Source organism: Salmo salar, chromosome 12 (genome assembly GCF_965601325.2).
Source record: "Salmo salar chromosome 12, fSalSal1, whole genome shotgun sequence".
In the NCBI taxonomy this organism is placed as follows: Eukaryota; Metazoa; Chordata; class Actinopteri; order Salmoniformes; family Salmonidae; genus Salmo; species Salmo salar.
In genome coordinates, this window is record NC_138302.1 from 39138553 (window position 1) to 39153535 (window position 14983).

At 43.5% G+C, this 14983-nt stretch overlaps 1 protein-coding gene across 1 annotated transcript in view; it reads left to right on the forward strand.

Annotated features, from left to right (window-relative positions):
- Window positions 1–7427: 7427 nt before the first annotated feature.
- LOC106564787 (heterogeneous nuclear ribonucleoprotein L-like) overlaps window positions 7428–14983 on the forward strand; it is a 58958-nt gene continuing 51402 nt past the window's right edge. Inside the window, exon 1 of the mRNA XM_014131156.3 lies at window positions 7428–7811. Within this exon, the coding sequence (XP_013986631.1) occupies window positions 7599–7811 (213 nt within the window). The 5' untranslated portion in view covers window positions 7428–7598. The remainder of the gene's footprint in view (window positions 7812–14983) is intronic.

The following is a 14983-nucleotide window of genomic DNA, read 5'->3' on the forward strand; positions in this document are numbered from 1 at the left end:
ACAACGCCTGTGCATGCTCCTGATGAGGTGGCGGATGGTCTCCTGAGGGATCTCCTCCCAGACATGGACTAAAGCATCCGCCAACTCCTGGACAGTCTGTGGTGCAACGTGGCGTTGGTGGATGGAGCGAGACATGATGTCCCAGATGTGCTCAATTGGATTCAGGTCTGGGGAACGGGCGGGCCAGTCCATAGCATCAATGCCTTCCTCTTGCAGGAACTGCTGACACACTCCAGCCACATGAGGTCTAGCATTGTCTTGCATTAGGAGGAACCCAGGGCCAACCGCACCAGCATATGGTCTCACAAGGGGTCTGAGGGTCTCATCTCGGTACCTAATGGCAGTCAGGCTACCTCTGGCGAGCACATGGAGGGCTGTGCGGCCCCCCAAAGAAATGTCACCCCACACCATGACTTACCCACCGCCAAACCGGTCATGCTGGAGGATGTTGCAGGCAGCAGAACGTTCTCCACGGCGTCTCCAGACTCTGTCACATCTGTCACATGTGCTCAGTGTGAACCTGCTTCATCTGTGAAGAGCACAGGGCGCCAGTGGCGAATTTGCCAATCTTGGTGTTCTCTGGCAAATGCCAAACATCCTGCACGGTGTTGGGCTGTAAGCACAACCCCCACCTGTGGATGTCGGGCCCTCATACCACCCTCATGGAGTCTGTTTCTGACCGTTTGAGCAGACACATGCACATTTGTGGCCTGCTGGAGGTCATTTTGCAGGGCTCTGGCAGTGCTCCTCCTGCTCCTCCTTGCACAAAGGCGGAGGTAGCGGTCCTGCTGCTGGGTTGTTGCCCTCCTACGGCCTCCTCCACGTCTCCTGATGTACTGGCCTGTCTCCTGGTAGCGCCTCCGTGCTCTGGACACTACGCTGACAGACACAGCAAACCTTCTTGACACAGATCGCATTGATGTGCCATCCTGGATGAGCTGCACTAGCTGAGCCACTTGTGTGGGTTGTAGACTCCATCTCATGCTACCACTAGAGTGAAAGCACCGCCAGCATTCAAAAGTGACCAAAACATCAGCCAGGAAGCATAAGAACTGAGAAGTGGTCTGTGGTCACCACCTGCCGAACCACTCCTTTATTGGGGGTGTCTTGCTAATTGCCTATAATTTCCACCTGTTGTCTATTCCATTTGCACAACAGCATGTGAAATGTATTGTCAATCAGTGTTGCTTCCTAAGTGGACAGTTTGATTTCACAGAAGTGTGATTGACTTGGTTACATTGTGTTGTTTAAGTGTTCCCTTTATTTTTTTGAGCAGTATATATATATATATATATATATATATATATATATATATATATATATATATACAGTACCATTCAAAAGTTTGGACACATCTACTCATTCAACGTTTTTTCTTTCTTTTTCACTATTATATACATTGTAGAATAATAGTTTTGCTTATTTGAGCTGGTCTTGCCATAATATGGATTTGGTCTTTACCAAATAGGGCTGTCTTCTGTATATCAACGCTATCTTGTCACAACACAACTGATTGGTTCAAATGCATTAACCCTTTCACACGTACCATCACACGGGTGTGATCGTTCTACAGTGGTCCCTGAAGCGTACGATCACACCCTTGTGATCAGAATGCTTATTTAGAAAGCTAATTTAGAACGGACAGTTTCGAAAGCATTTGAGCTGGCCACACTTTTTTCAGAAACTATTTACACAAACACAGTCCTTACAAATTTATGTCCAGAATGTGAGCAGTTTATTTTTGGATGCAATGTTCAGATAATCACAGAAGTATTTATAGCATAACACAATCATCCTAACCGGAAAAAATGTAGGCTACATTTGTCCTAGAGCTAACTGAGGAAAGCTTGATGCAACACAGCGGTCATATTTTCTAACTCTCGGCTGACATAAACGACAATATGAATTAGCTAATAGCAACTACCATGTATAATTAATCACATCACGGGTGAGCTCACCATTGATCTAAATAATTGAGTAAAACACTTTCTAGAAATCGAAAGTAATCTGACGATGATTAGTTTCAGCGTGCAGCCATGCTTTTTTCCTCACAGAAATCAAAGATAATAAGAGAAGACAAGATGAGTTTGGTCTGTTTATAGTATGCATGTTGAAGGGGTGTGTCATCTACCATCGTTCACATCCCACCATTCATTTCCGGAAGTCCTCAAAAAACAAGTGAACCCTTACTCACCTCATTTTGTTATAACATCTTTGGTCAAACAGACGATTACGTGAAACCCAGAACGCATTGTATGTCAACAAACATGCCTACACAGCTGGAATTAGCTTAGCTCATCATAATCAGTACAACCTTCAAAAAAGTATTTTACACACATAATATGTGCCCATTACAAGCTATGCAAGAATCGGAATGCATGATTTGTCACCTGTAATTGAAAATGTGAATAAAACAGTAAATATATAAATAATTGCCACACAAAACATTTTCTGATAGTGATTTATTGATACAAGTGGCGCGTGACGGCAGTCAACCACGTAACCTCTCACTCCCACTCTGAGCCATTCAGTGTTGTTGTTTATGTATGTAGCTAGTGAGCTAAACTGTAGAATTAGCAGTGTCTTTCAAAAGGAGAGTCTGAGTATGAAAGTCAGGAATCAGATTCTGACAGTGACAGTGAGTAGTTGCCCCCCAACCTTGTAGCCATTGAGAACCCTGAATCTGAGGTTCCCTTGTCCACTGACGAAGTCCCAGGTCCATTTGAAGATGCTGGTGGTGATGGAAGCAGACAGACAGTGGATGAAGTACAGGAGTTCTGTGGTAGCTGGAAGGCCGCCAGCCATTTCACCCCTCCTGGCCCTGCTGTTTGCTTTGACGAGTGGCAGTCTGGAGTGCAATGCCCCTTGCCATTTCCAACTGAGGCAGAGTGCTTCAAGTTGTTTCTGACAGAGGAGCTGGTGGGAAACATAGTAGAGGAGACCAATCGCTATGCCTTGGAGCTACAGGAGAAGAGAGAGCCAGGAGTGAGGGGGAAACTCGATAAATGGGTGACAACAATTAGTGAAACGTATACCTTCCTGGTAATGGCTCACATCAACACCATTATCCCAGAAACCCTAGACCCACTCCAATTGGCATACCGCCCAAACAGATCCACAGATGATGCAATCTCTATTGCACTCCACACGCTATTCATTGACTACAGCTCAGCTTTCAACACCATAGTACCCTCAAAGCTCATCACTAAGATCCTGGGACTAAACACCTCCCTCTGCAACTGGATCCTGAACTTCCTGATGGGCCGCCCCCAGGTGGTGAGGGTAGGTAGCAACACATCTGCCACGCTGATCCTCAACACTGGAGCTCCCCAGGGGTGCGTGCTCAGTCCCCTCCTGTACTCCCTGTTCACCCACGACTGCATGGCCGGGCACGACTCCAACACCATCATTAAGTTTGCTGACGACACAACAGTGGTAGGCCTGATCACCGACAACGACGAGACAGCCTATAGGGAGGAGGTCAGAGACCTGGCCGAGTGGTGCCAGAATAACAACCTATCCCTCAACGTAACCAAGACTAAGGAGATGATTGTGGACTACAGGAAAAGGAGGACCGAGCACGCCCACATTCTCATCGACGGGGCTGTAGTGGAGCAGGTTGAGAGCTTCAAATTCCTTGGTGTCCACATCACCAACAAACTAGAATGGCCCAAACACACCAAGACAGTCGTGAAAGGGCACGACAAAGCCTATTCCTCCTCAGGAAACTAAAAAGATTTGGCATGGGTCCTGAGATCCTCAAAAGGTTCTACAGCTGCAACATCAAGAGCATCCTGACCGGTTGCATCACTGCCTGGTACGGCAATTGCTCGGCCTCTGACCGCAAGGCACTACAGAGGGTAGTGCGAACGGCCCAGTACATCACTGGGGCTAAGCTGCCTGCCATCCAGGACCTCTACACCAGGTGGTGTCAGAGGAAGGCCCTAAAAATTGTCAAAGACCCCAGCCACCCCAGTCATAAACTATTTTCTCTACTACCGGAGTGCCAAGTCTAGGACAAAAAGGCTTCTCAACAGTTTTTACCCCCAAGCCATAAGACTCCTGAACAGGTAATCAAATGGCTCCCCGGACTATTTGCATTGTGTGCCCGGACTATTTGCCACTTGGGAGTCATAAAGAAAGGGTAGCTTCAAAATACAACACAAGGTAATACTTCTCTGATGCAATTAGCAATGTTTTACAGAGATGATATAAGAATGTAGCTAGCTACATAAGCTTGATTGAATATAACACCATAAAGGTTATGAAATTAGTAACATTACCTCACGTATCTGCGGTTATAAGGAATATACACAAATAGATTATGCTCCATACATAAAGTAAGCTACAATAGAAACGACATACAGAAACTATTACAACGTAATAAGGCACTTACTTTGATAGAAACGCACACATTTCCAAAGTTATTATTATTAACGAAATCAACAACGACTGCGATGCGGGCAACAGATGGAAAATGTGAACATGTGTGCAGATCCTGTTCTGACGGGAGATGCGCAAATGTCTGCAGACTTGAACTGCACAAACAATTGGGAAGTGCTTGGGGAATTTTGTCCTGGTCAGAAATGTCCGAAAAATTTAATTTTCCGCAAAAGTCAAAAGGACAATTTTTTGGTGAATGAATGAGGAGGCAGAACACACCTCAATTCAAACTGTTCTTAGAAAATAAAAACTTGTTAGAAAATCATTTGAAATTGAATTTGAAACTATGAATAAAAACAGACTAAATTCCTTGGTTTGAGGGCAGCGCGGATTAAATGTAATGTTGCGTAACAATCACATTCTGGAATGGAGAGAATGTTCTAACATCACATGCATAAAAAAAACTCACACTGGGGCGACCGTTGGAGATATTTGGAACTCACGCATGAATTAAGGAAAGAAATTCCACAAATTAACTTTTAACAAGGTACACCTGTTAACCTGTTAGGGCTAGGGGGCAGTATTGACACAGCCGGATAAAAAACGTACCCGATTTAATCTGGTTACTACTCCTGCCCAGTAACTAGAATATGCATATAATTATTGGCATTGGATAGAAAACACCCTAAAGTTTCTAAAGCTGTTTGAATGGTGTCTGTCAGTATAACAGAACTCATATGGCAGGCCAAAACCGGAGAAGATTCCATGCAGGAAGTGGCCTGTCTGAGAAGTAGTGTTTCATCTTGGCTCTTTTTATTGAAGACTGAGGATCTTTGCAATAACGTGACACTTCCTACGGCTCCCATAGGCTCTCAGAGCCCGGGAAAAAGCTGAACGATATCGAGGCAGGCTCTGGCTGAAACACTTTATCGCTTTTGGCAAGTGGCAGCTCAGAGTACTATGGGCTTAGGCGCGTGCCCGAGTCGACCGAATGCTTTCTTTTCTTTTGTCTGTTTACCTAAACGCAGATTCCCGGTCGGAATATTATCGCTTTTTTATGAGAAAAATGGCATAAAAATTGATTTTAAACAGCGGTTGACATGCTTCGAAGTACGGTAATGGAATATTTAGAATTTTTTTGTCACGAATTGCGCCATGCACGTCACCCTTATTTACCCTTTCGGATAGTGTCTTGAACGCACGAACAAAACGCTGCTGTTTGGATATAACGATGGATTATTTTGGACCAAACCAACATTTGTTATTGAAGTAGAAGTCCTGGGAGTGCATTCTGACGAAGACAGCAAAGGTAATAACATTTTTCTTACAGTAAATCTGACTTTGATGAGTGCTAAACTTGCTGGGTGTCTAAATAGCTAGCCCTGTGATGCCGGGCTATCTACTGAGAATATTGCAAAATGTGCTTTCACCGAAAAGCTATTTTAAAATCGGACATATCGAGTGCATAGAGGAGTTCTGTATCTATAATTCTTAAAATAATTGTTGTGTTTTTTGTGAACGTTTATCGTGAGTAATTTAGTAAATTCACCGGCAGTGTTCGGTGGGAATGCTAGTCACATGCTAGTCACATGCTAATGTAAAAAGCTGGTTTTTTATATAAATATGAACTTGATTGAACAAAACATGCATGTATTGTATAACATAATGTCCTAGGGTTGTCATCTGATGACGATCATCAAAGGTTAGTGCTACATTTAGCTGTGGTTTGGGTTTATGTGACATTATATGCTAGCTTGAAAAATGGGTGTCTGATTATTTCTGGCTGGGTACTCTGCTGACATAATCTAATGTTTTGCTTTCGTTGTAAAGCCTTTTTGAAATCGGACAGTGTGGTTAGATTAACGAGAGTCTTATCTTTAAAATGGTGTAAAATAGCCATATTTTTGAAAAATTGAAGGTTTTGCATTTCTAAGGTATTTGAATAACGCGCCACGGGATTACACTGGCTGTTGAGTAGCGTCCCACCTAGCGTCCCACCTAGCCCATAGAGGTTAATTGAAATGCATTCCAGGTGACTACCTCATGAAGCCGGTTGAGAGAATGCCAAGCATGTGCAAAGCTGTCATCAAGGCAGAGGGTGGCTACTTTTAAGAATTTTAAGTATAAAATATATTTAGATTTGTTTAACACTTTTTTGGTTACTACATGATTCCATGTGTTATTTCATTGTTTGATGATCATCACTATTATTCTACAATGTAGAAAATAGTAAAAATAAAGAAAAACCCTTGAATGAGTAGCTGTGTCCAAACTTTTGACTGGTACTGTAAATATATTTGTTTATTTAATACAAAATTGTTGCCTCTTGGGCCCCCCACGGGCCTGGGCCCAGGGGCTTCAGCCCCGGTAAGCCCCTGCATTATTCCAACCCTGCTGGTTCCACAGCCTTTTTTAGGTAAGATGCCCAAATACATTTGGGAGCTAAGTTTGGGAGCTAAGTTCAGGTAGGCCTAACACGTGGAACCAGTTACTTAATAGTAATTAGTTGAAACAACTAGACTGTTTTCTTCATTGTGTAGTTCCAAGTCTAATACTACCGTACTATTACATACTAATAACAGAATAGTACTTGATCAATAGCCTATGGATTGCCTATAGAAATGAAGTGCTATTTGCATGTGAAAGTAGGGCGGCAGGTCACCTAGCTGTTAAGAGCATTGGGCCAGTAACCGAAAGGTCACTGGTTCGAAATTCCTGAGCTAACTAGGTACGTAACTATAATTGCTCCTGTAAGTCAGAGCATCTGCTAAATGACTAAAATGTGAAATGTCATGGGATACATTTGCTTCATTGTTTACCTTTTAATTAGGCCTAGTGGTTTACTCTTTGATGGTATGCACATAGACTACAAACTGTGGCTCGTCTTCGGCGACACAGAAGCTTCGATCATATTTTCGCTTTTAACGCCTAACCGCCATAGCCAATCAACGACTATATTCAGAACACAAGCAAAGGTTGTCCAATGGAAGAAAATCTGCAATGTGAACAAAAGAGTGAAGGTGCACGCACAAGAAGGGGGCGTATTGGAGGGTGGCATTACCGTCAATGCGCACAGCTGTCAGAATTCTAGTTCGCTTGGTCGACATTCTGTTTTAGAGCCACGTGCATGCAACTTTCCGGACTGCTTTTTTTGTGATTTATTTCTCAGGTGGCGAATTCATCTAACACCAAAAAATTGTTGCTATTCATCAACAATGTCTCTCATTGAGGAATACGAGGAAGGGGAATACGAGAGAGCACCTAAGCGTCTCAAAACGATGGACGTGGAGGAGGGAGAGGATTTGGAGGAGGGGGAGGATTCAGATACGGCTTCCGCGGGGCTGCTAGGAGATGAGGAGGATGCTACGGGGACCGCCGGGGAAAACCGGGCCCGGTGGTCCACCAAAAAATATGGGTCTGGAAGAAAGGTGGGTGTAGACATAACATTGCCCATTGTCTTATGTTCCTTAGACGGATGCTTGGCTTTGAAAAAGAAAGTGAGCATCATCAATGACCATATTCAAAGAAACAAGTCAGTGTTGTTTTCTATCTCTCATACATTTATTGGGCAAGTGACAGTCTTCAATAAAGTTTTTTGACTTGGATTGACAGATGGGCCTTTGATCCAGCCGCAGTTCTGAGAATCTTTAGGCTACTTGATTATTTAAGGACTGATTTCCAATAATGACAATTTAGTTTTGTGTCCAATATATCTAGCAATTTTCTTTACAAAGCTTACAAATTAAAAATGAAAGATCAAAAATTGTCCATAGAAAGTGTGTGTAGCTGTGTAGCTCATAGCTATCAGAACACAAGACTTGGGAGTTCTCAGCCGAACGAAGCACGCTATTTAACTTCGTTACCCCGTAATTTGATTTTACATTAGTGTCCCCGACAGTCTGGCGGCTTGAAATCTATTTTGTCTTAATAATAATGAGACAAATAATACGCAGGCTACCATCGATTTAGAGACTGTCCCCCGAAGAAATGTATCCGTGGGTGTCTTAGTTTAACTAAATTTAGACAAACGCTATGAACTGGGGCTTAAAATATTTATTATAACATTTGGATGAATGTCACTGTGAAGGACCATATCCCATTTCTCACCCAAGGCTAACATTGTTTCACCAAAGAGGATGACAGAGATGCTCTGAAGTATGTACATTCACAGTCACAACATAATATTATCCTCATAAATATGTATTTACATGGTTATCTACAAAAGTATGAACACATATGTTTATCCACATGCTGAAATAGACTTCAAAACCCAAAGTATACTATATCTAGATTTGTGGTCAAGGATCCTTTATGAGAAATACAGGAGGGTTAGTTTAGGATTCCAAATCACACATGCTGCATCAGGTCCATCTCCAGAGAGAGCTGTAAGAGAAATGTAACCATTTGAATACAGAGTGGTCATGGAGTCTGCCTGGTTGAGCACTGCTTATCTGGCCGTATTTGACATTTGCTGCTCCCTGTGAAGCCACAGACAGTGCTATCACTCGTCCAATCAACCGAAAACACACACTCCTGTTCAAACTTTGGACCAGTACCTTTGTGGGCTGCCAAGACATCCAGTGTGTTCCTCCTGGCATTTCTTAAAGACCCACAGTCTAAATAAATTAAACATTAATTTTAAACATTTTTGTCCTAGTCCTGGAGTAAAAAAAGCATTCTCAATGGAGATTTTCAATTGAAAGCACGTTTTAGTCCAAGACTAGGCCTAATCTGTGTCTGAAAAACTGGGCCAAATGTTCTCAATCTTGGATATTGGATATCCCTTCCCCAAACTGTTGCTGTAATAATATGTGTTCTTAGTCAACCTAGTACCTAGTAAAATAAGAGTTAATAAAATAAAACAGATTTTTGTATTTCGCCCTGATGCCTCAAATTGGTAATTTAAGAAAGAGTCAAATCAAGAGGGAACACTTTTCCTCTTTGGCATACTTTGACTGTAACGAGTGCGCTGAGAGTCGGGAAGCAAGTACAGGGAGTGAGTGTTTTAATAAATAAACATAAACAATAACCACAACAACGCACCGACATGAAAACAGAGTCAATAACACCTGAAGAAAGAACCAAGAGGAGTGACAGATATAGGGAAGATAATCAAGGAGGTGATGAAGTCCAGGTGAGTGTCATGAGGCGCGGGGGCGCTTGACGATGGTGACAGGATGTGCGGGATAATCAGCGGCCTGATGACCTAGAGGCCGGAAGGAAGTATACATGACATTGACACTTCACACACCTCCCGTGTTCAATGGTAGCACTGCTCCCCTTTTGATAGATTGTCCGTTAAAGGATTATCAATAAGAGTCAAATCAAGGGGAAACACTTTCCAACCATGGTATATAACACATGACATCACACCCTCTCATGTGTTCAACAGTAGCATGTTGTTACGGTTACCTCCGCTCCTCTTTTAATAGCCTGCCTGTTAACGGATTATCACCATCACCTTCTGGTAACTGATTGTCTATCATTTTTTATTGGCACGAGGAAGGGGGAAGTGGAGACTTCCTATATGGTTTTATTCACTACACTTTTTATTGGTATATCAATCTCCTACTTGGCTTTGCAACAATAGCTCCTCGGTTTGGGCAATGGCAGAGGATGCATCCCAAATGTCAGGTCCCTGGTCAAAAGCAGTGCGCTATATAAGGAATAGGGTGCCATTTGGAATGCTACCAGACAGCGTCCCCTATGTGAAAGTGATCCCCAGCCCTGACAAGCACATCAGAAGAGCCTAGGTGGGCGGCGGTAGGCCTTATCGGGGCTCAATAGAACATGAACATTTTTATTACGTGCCTAACAATGAGCCTCGTGGGTGTGTTTGATAGGGAGAGATAGATTGAGGTGCAGTTTGCATTCTTAATCGTATCCCATTGGCATATGCAAAGAGGGAACTACATCGTGGTCTCGTGGATGGTAGTAATGCTACTACTGGCGCGACGCTAGGCACTATCTCATAACGCCAAGGGCCCTGGCTGATAAACATCTGGGTGGGTGGCAGAGCTTTGTTCAGATGCCGGGATGAATCTCCCAAATGGCAAAATATTCCCTATATAGTGCACTACTTTTGACCACAGACATATGGGCCCTGGTCAAAAGTAGTGAACTATATAGGGAATAGGGTGCTATTTGGGAGGCAAACAGTCCCTCATGGGGTTTCGGTGTATAACTGTTTGGCATTTTGTGGGCACAAAAGATGGCAATGTTTGCATTTTGGGACACGGAATTAATCATTTCCACAGAATATAGCATGTTGCAAACGGCGGCTCATACCAGTGTGACTAAAGCCTCAGCTTTGGGCTGCATGGAACCTGTTTTCAGAGAAAGGGCGGCGGCAGCTTAGCTAAGAAATTAGCTTCAGTGTGGATCTGGGTGGCACAGCTCTGGGAGAACTTTGACTGGGACTATATTCCAATATCCATACTAACTGTGGATATTAGATTGAATGCTACAAACGTACATTTTCTCAATTCAAAGCTTTGCTCTGCATATCCCCTTCCAAGGTACATGTGTAATTATTTTACTGTAAATTACTTTGAGTGCCTTGCTTGTATTTATATTTCCGCTAAATATTATTCTATTTTATTCTACATCGCGTAAACAGATCTAGGACCAGGCTAGGTTACCAGTGTATGGTCTACTTCCTAAACTAGATTTGGGAATTTCCATGTAAAAAGACCCATGAGCACAAAAAAAGAAATTCTAGATCACCTGTACTCCACACACAGAGACGTGTACAAAGCTCTCCCTCGCCCTCCATTTGGTAAATACGACCACAACTCTATCCTCCTGATTCCTGCTTACAAGCAAAAATTAAAGCAGGAAGCACCAGTGACTCGGTCTATAAAAAAATGGTCAGAATGAAGCAGATGCTAAACTACAGGACTGTTTTGCCATCACAGACTGGAACATGTTCCAGGATTCTTCTGATGACATTGAGGAATACACCACATCAGTCACTGGCTTTATCAATAAGTGCATTGAGGACGTCGTCCCCACAGTGACTGTACGTACATACCCCAACCAGAAGCCATGGATTACAGGCAACATTCGCACTGGGCTAAAGGGTAGAGCTGCCGCTTTCAAGGTGCGGGACTCTAACCCGGAGCTTACAAGAAATCGCGCTATGCCCTGCGACGAACCATCAAACAGGCAAAGCGTCAATACAGGGCTAAGATTGAACCATAATACACCGGCTCCGACGCTCGTCGGATGTGGCAGGGCTTGCAAACTATTACAGACTACAAATGGAAGCACAGCCGCAAGCTGCCCAGTGACACGAGCCTACCAGACGAGCTAAATCACTTCCATGCTCGCTTCGAGGCAAGCAAGACTGAGGCATGCATGAGAGCATCAGCTGTTCCGGACGACTGTGTGATCACGCTCTCCGTAGCCGACATGAGTAAAACCTTTAAACAGGTCAACATTCACAAGGCTGCGGGGCCAGATGGATTACCAGGACGTGTGCTCCAGGCATGTGCTGACCAACTGGCAGGTGTCTTCACTGACATTTTCAACATGTCCCTGATTGAGTCTGTAATACCAACATGTTTCAAGCAGACCACCATAGTCCCTGTGCCCAAGAACACAAAGGCAACCTGCCTAAATGACTACAGACCCGTAGCACTCACATCCGTAGCCATGAAGTGCTTTGAAAGGCTGGTAATGGCTCACATCAACACCATTATCCCAGAAAACCTAGACCCATTCCAATTTGCATACCGCCCAAACAGATCCACAGATGATGCAATCTCTATTGCACTCCACACAGCCCTTTCCCACCTGGACAAAAGGAACACCTATGTGAGAATGCTATTCATTGACTACAGCTCAGTGTTCAACACCATAGTACCCTCAAAGCTCATCACTAAGCTAAGGAACCTGGGACTAAACACCTCCCTCTGCAATTGGATCCTGGACTTCCTGACGGGCCGCCCCCAGGTGGTGAGGGTTGGTAGCAACACATCTGCCACGCTGATCCTCAACACTGGAGCTCCCCAGGGGTGCGTGCTCAGTCCCCTCCTGTACTCCCGGTTCACCCACGACTGCATGGCCGGGAACGACTCCAACACCATCATTAAGTTTGCTGACGACACAACAGTGGTAGGCCTGATCACCGACAACGACGAGACAGCCTATAGGGAGGAGGTCAGAGACCTGGGCGGATGGTGCCAGAATAACAACCTATCCCTCAACGTAACCAAGACTAAGGAGATGATTGTGGACTACAGGAAAAGAAGCACCGAGCACGTCCCCATTCTCATTGACAGGGCTGTAGTGGAGCAGGTTGAGAGCTTCAAATTCCTTGGTGTCCACATCAACAACAAATTAGAATGGTCCAAACACACCAAGACAGTCGTGAAGAGGGCACAACAAAGCCTATTCCCCCTCAGGAAACTAAAAAGATTTGGCATGGGTCTTGAGATCCTCAAAAGGTTCTACAGCTGCAACATCGAGAGCATCCTGACCGGTTGCATCACTGCCTGGTACTGCAAATGCTCGGCCTCCGACCGCAAGGCACTTCAGAGGGTAGTGCGTACGGCCCAGTACATCACCGGGGCAAAGCTGCCTGCTATCCAGGACCTCTAAACCAGGCGGTGTCAGAGGAAGGTCCTGAAAATTGTCAGAGACCCCAGCCACCCCAGTCATAGACTGTTCTCTCTACTACCGCATGGCAAGCGGTACCGGAGCGCCAAGTCTAGGACAAAAAGGCTTCTCAACAGTTTTTACCCCCAAGCCATAAGACTCCTGAACTGGTAACCAAATGATTACCCGGACTATTTGCATTGTGTGTCCCCCCAACCCCTCTTTTACGCTGCTGCTACTCTCTGTTTATCTTATATGCATAGTCACTTTAACTATACATTCATGTACATGCTACCTCAATTGGGCCGACCAACCAGTGCTCCTGCACATTGGCTAACCAGGCTATTTGCATTGTGTCCCACCACCCGCCAACCCCTCTTTTTACACTGCTTCTACTCTCTGTTCATCATATATGCATAGTCACTTTAACCATACCCACATGTACATACTTCCCCAATAAGCCTGACTAACCGGTGTCTGTATATAGCCTTGCTACTCTTATTTTTCAAATGTCTTTTACTGTTGTTTTATTTATTTACTTACCTACACACACACACACACACACACACCTTCTTTTTTTTCTTCGCACTATTGGTTAGAGCCTGTAAGTAAGAATTTTACTGTTGTATTCGGCGCACGTGACAAATCAACTTTGATTTGATTTAACATGAGAAGGTCATAGGAGCACATCAAATTGGGTGTCAAATGACATCTAAGAGTAAATACCTTTGAGAAATGAAGGCATATATAAATGTCTCTACATTTTACATCCTAAAAATTAGGAATAAGCAAAGGCTTTGATTTCTGGTCAAACAGATGGAAAAGGGATCTTAGAAAACATCCAGTAGAAACAGTCTTAAAGGGTATTAGAAATACATCAAAACGCAATAATGCTGAAATAAGTCCCCTGCCAACTAATATCATTTATATTTAGTTTTGCCAAAATGATTTGCCATCTGTAAGAAATATTGCCTAGTGTCTTGTCATTCTGTTACCAAAACACCACATATCTTTAAGATATTTTCTAATTTCTCTCCCTCATGAGGAGGGAGGATAATGAAAGTTCACAGAAGTAACAAGTACTGTAAAGGTAGACCTGCTAATTAGTTATAGTGTTTTTACGGATAACATTTGGTTTATGATTTATTATGTGATTAAAGCGTGTTATTCTATTACCAAATCAGTAACAGAATGACTGAAACTGGAATGGCTGCAATGAAAATGTATAGTAGTCACAAACCACAGTTGGGTCACCTTCTACTGTCCTCCCTTCCACTGTCCTACTGTTATGTTCAGCTCATAACTGTTTTCTTTCTCCTTCTGTCTCATGGTCAAACCAAGAGTGTGAAAACAGTCTGGACACCACCTCCCTCTCTATCTACTCTCTCTCCAGTTAATGTCACCACTTCCAGCTCTTATTGACACCTAGGGCTGAGAATTACCAGGGACCTCACGATACGATATTATGATGATACTTAGGTGCCAATACGATATGTATTGCGATTCTCACAATTCTATATGTATTGCAATTCCATACTGTGATTTTATTGCGATGCGATGTTCCGAACATAATGCTCACCGGAGGGACAAGAGGGAGCCATGAGAAAACTAGTTTTGATCAGTCATGGAAGTAAAAGTACCGAAAACAAATTGGCTCCCTGTTTAAAAAGAAGATGGAGAACAAGCTATGAAGGAAAAATACTGGATTTTTTGTGTCGGTACAGCAAACTAGCGCAAAAATTATATTGCGATATTGTCAAAATGTTACTATACGATATATCGTCAGATAATATCCCAATATGTAACTGTATAGATCTTTTCCCCGTCACTACTGACACCTACCCACAAGCCCCCTCTCTTCCTCTTTACTGTAGCCAGCCCTCTCACCCACTGAGCACTGACCGACACCGGACATCCATGGACATTGAAAAGCAGTGAAAATATGGTCAGTCCAAATCTGAACCAATCATAGACATCTGTTTCACGTTTGAACAGCACA